The sequence below is a fragment of the Echinococcus granulosus genome (assembly GCF_000524195.1).
Source record: "Echinococcus granulosus chromosome Unknown EG_S00209, whole genome shotgun sequence".
NCBI lineage: Eukaryota > Metazoa > Platyhelminthes > Cestoda > Cyclophyllidea > Taeniidae > Echinococcus > Echinococcus granulosus.
Window position 1 is genome coordinate 74,773 of NW_020170589.1, and position 1,942 is coordinate 76,714.

General features: G+C 42.1%; 2 protein-coding genes across 2 annotated transcripts in view; one reads left to right on the plus strand and one right to left on the minus strand. All coding sequences in view use genetic code 11, as the record gives it.

The window, feature by feature from the left end:
- EGR_10326 (hypothetical protein) overlaps positions 1 to 1,510 on the plus strand; it is a gene marked incomplete at both ends in the record, with an annotated part of 5,400 nt that extends 3,890 nt beyond the window's left edge. Inside the window, 2 exons of the mRNA XM_024499575.1 lie at positions 1,269 to 1,357; positions 1,477 to 1,510. Coding sequence (XP_024346015.1) covers positions 1,269 to 1,357; positions 1,477 to 1,510 — 123 coding nt within the window. The remainder of the gene's footprint in view (positions 1 to 1,268; positions 1,358 to 1,476) is intronic.
- A 70-nt stretch (positions 1,511 to 1,580) lies between these two features.
- EGR_10327 (hypothetical protein) overlaps positions 1,581 to 1,942 on the minus strand; it is a gene marked incomplete at both ends in the record, with an annotated part of 9,151 nt that continues 8,789 nt past the window's right edge. Inside the window, one exon of the mRNA XM_024499576.1 lies at positions 1,581 to 1,651. Within this exon, the coding sequence (XP_024346016.1) occupies positions 1,581 to 1,651 (71 nt within the window). The remainder of the gene's footprint in view (positions 1,652 to 1,942) is intronic.

Consider the following 1,942-nt stretch of genomic DNA (forward strand, 5'->3'; position numbering starts at 1 on the left):
TGTGTGGTGTTTATTGTCATGAACTCCTTCTCGAATGTGGACAACTCGCCAGACACTTTCGAGTCAATAAGATTCTTTGTCGCTCTCGATTCCGCTAGACGCTTCACTCATCTCATCTTCATCGTTCTTTCTCCATTCTGCCTGTATAAGAATCCATTCTGAATTCTTCGTCTAGCTCTCCCACCTTACTCTGTCGGCTTTGCAACCACAACTGCGTAAGTAGTAGTGGGTGAACCGTTAGATATTTCAGGTGTAATTTTATTCTGCGGTTTTTCTAACCCTTTTGCAACGCATTGCTCTCAAAGTGCTACAATGCCTGCGACACCCATGATATACCGAAGGCTATTTCACAGTTAGTACTTCACATAGCAAGCACCAATTTTCAAGTTTAAATTAAGTGATTCCTATTGCAACTAGAAATCATTCCTAATTATTAGATACTTTTAAATTAAAGGGACTACTTTCGTCAGTTTACATCTTATTTTGATTTGCTGGGATGTCCCAGTCAATTTCTGTCATTTGTGCGACTGCTTTTTAATCTGGTTGGGTTGTGGTCGTGTCAACAGTATGCACTTGAGACCTCAGTGACGATGGCTTCCACTTCTATCCACAGTCAAATAGGGAGAATGGTTTCGGTTTGCGCACCAACACAGTCCATCTGTCGAAACATTCTCTCGGCCAGACAGAATTTGCGCTTTTCCATCATTGTTTGCTGAGAAAGAGTTTGTTTCCCTTTACTCAGTGCTTCACGAGCATCTGTTATCCCGTGGAGTGGTGAAGCACGAGAGCGATTTCATCCGCATAAATCCACTTCCCCTATCCCTCCCTCTTTTGCAGTCCCTTGCAAACACCTGCCTTCCCAACACTCACTAGTAAGGTTATGTCAGAAAAAAAGAACATTTGAGCATGATACATTTCCCTCGAGTCGAGGATGGAATGGGATATTTGTCCATGCGACATAGTCACGACAACGGAGCGCAGTGTGCTTTTGGGAACAGATGAACTTTTACTGCTCTTTTACTTGCTGACGGCAGCTGCAAAACAAGAGCGTCAAATGCACTTTGTTGGAAAAACCCCTCTAATAATATGCGTCTGATAGAAGGAAGGGGAAAATTGCAATGCTTTTCTGTTGTTTGACATAGATTACCTTCGAAATCCAGTTCTGCTCAGTAGCAGTGCAGCCGCACCATTCTGTTATCTCTTAAGCCCTTCTGTAGGCTGGCAATAAATAATCCGCACACGCATTATATCCACTTTTGACTTCAAAGCAGTGTGAAGGCGCTGCATTTGTGGCAGCACTAATCTGGGTACAAAGCATTGTTGGAGCAGAAGAAGCATATATGCTGGGGGTTGTAGAGTAAGTGTCATACGCACCACTAATTAGATGACGAGGCATTTAGAAGAGAACATGTCTATGATGACAAAAAACAGTCTTATATTGCAGTCTTAAATTACGTTTCCATTTGCTAATTTCAGGCCGATCATCATGAAGCTCACGTTAGCTGGTTAAATAAAACAGCAAAATTGCGTTTAAACTCAACGCGATTTTCGGAAATAAAGGACATCTTTAGATTGGCAGGCTATCTGTGATCGTCATTTAAATCCCAAATTTTAGTGGCAAAAGTAGTAGATATCGGACAAACTGACATAACTAATAAGAATATCCACGAATTTACAGATAGCATTACTATTCCGAAGTTTTACAAGCCGCTACACACCTCTCCCCCTACCTCAACGGTTCTACTAGTATTTTATATTTAACGATCCAATCAAAGATGAGCACATTGTGTTGTCTTTCGCTTTTCCTGTCCATGCCGTATGCAATAGCAGCTGCTGTCGGCTCATTGATGAGACGCAGCATATTTAAACCGGCTATTTTCGCTGCATCTATTGTGGCATTTCGTCGGTTGTCATTGGAACACGCAGGCACAGTAATCACTGC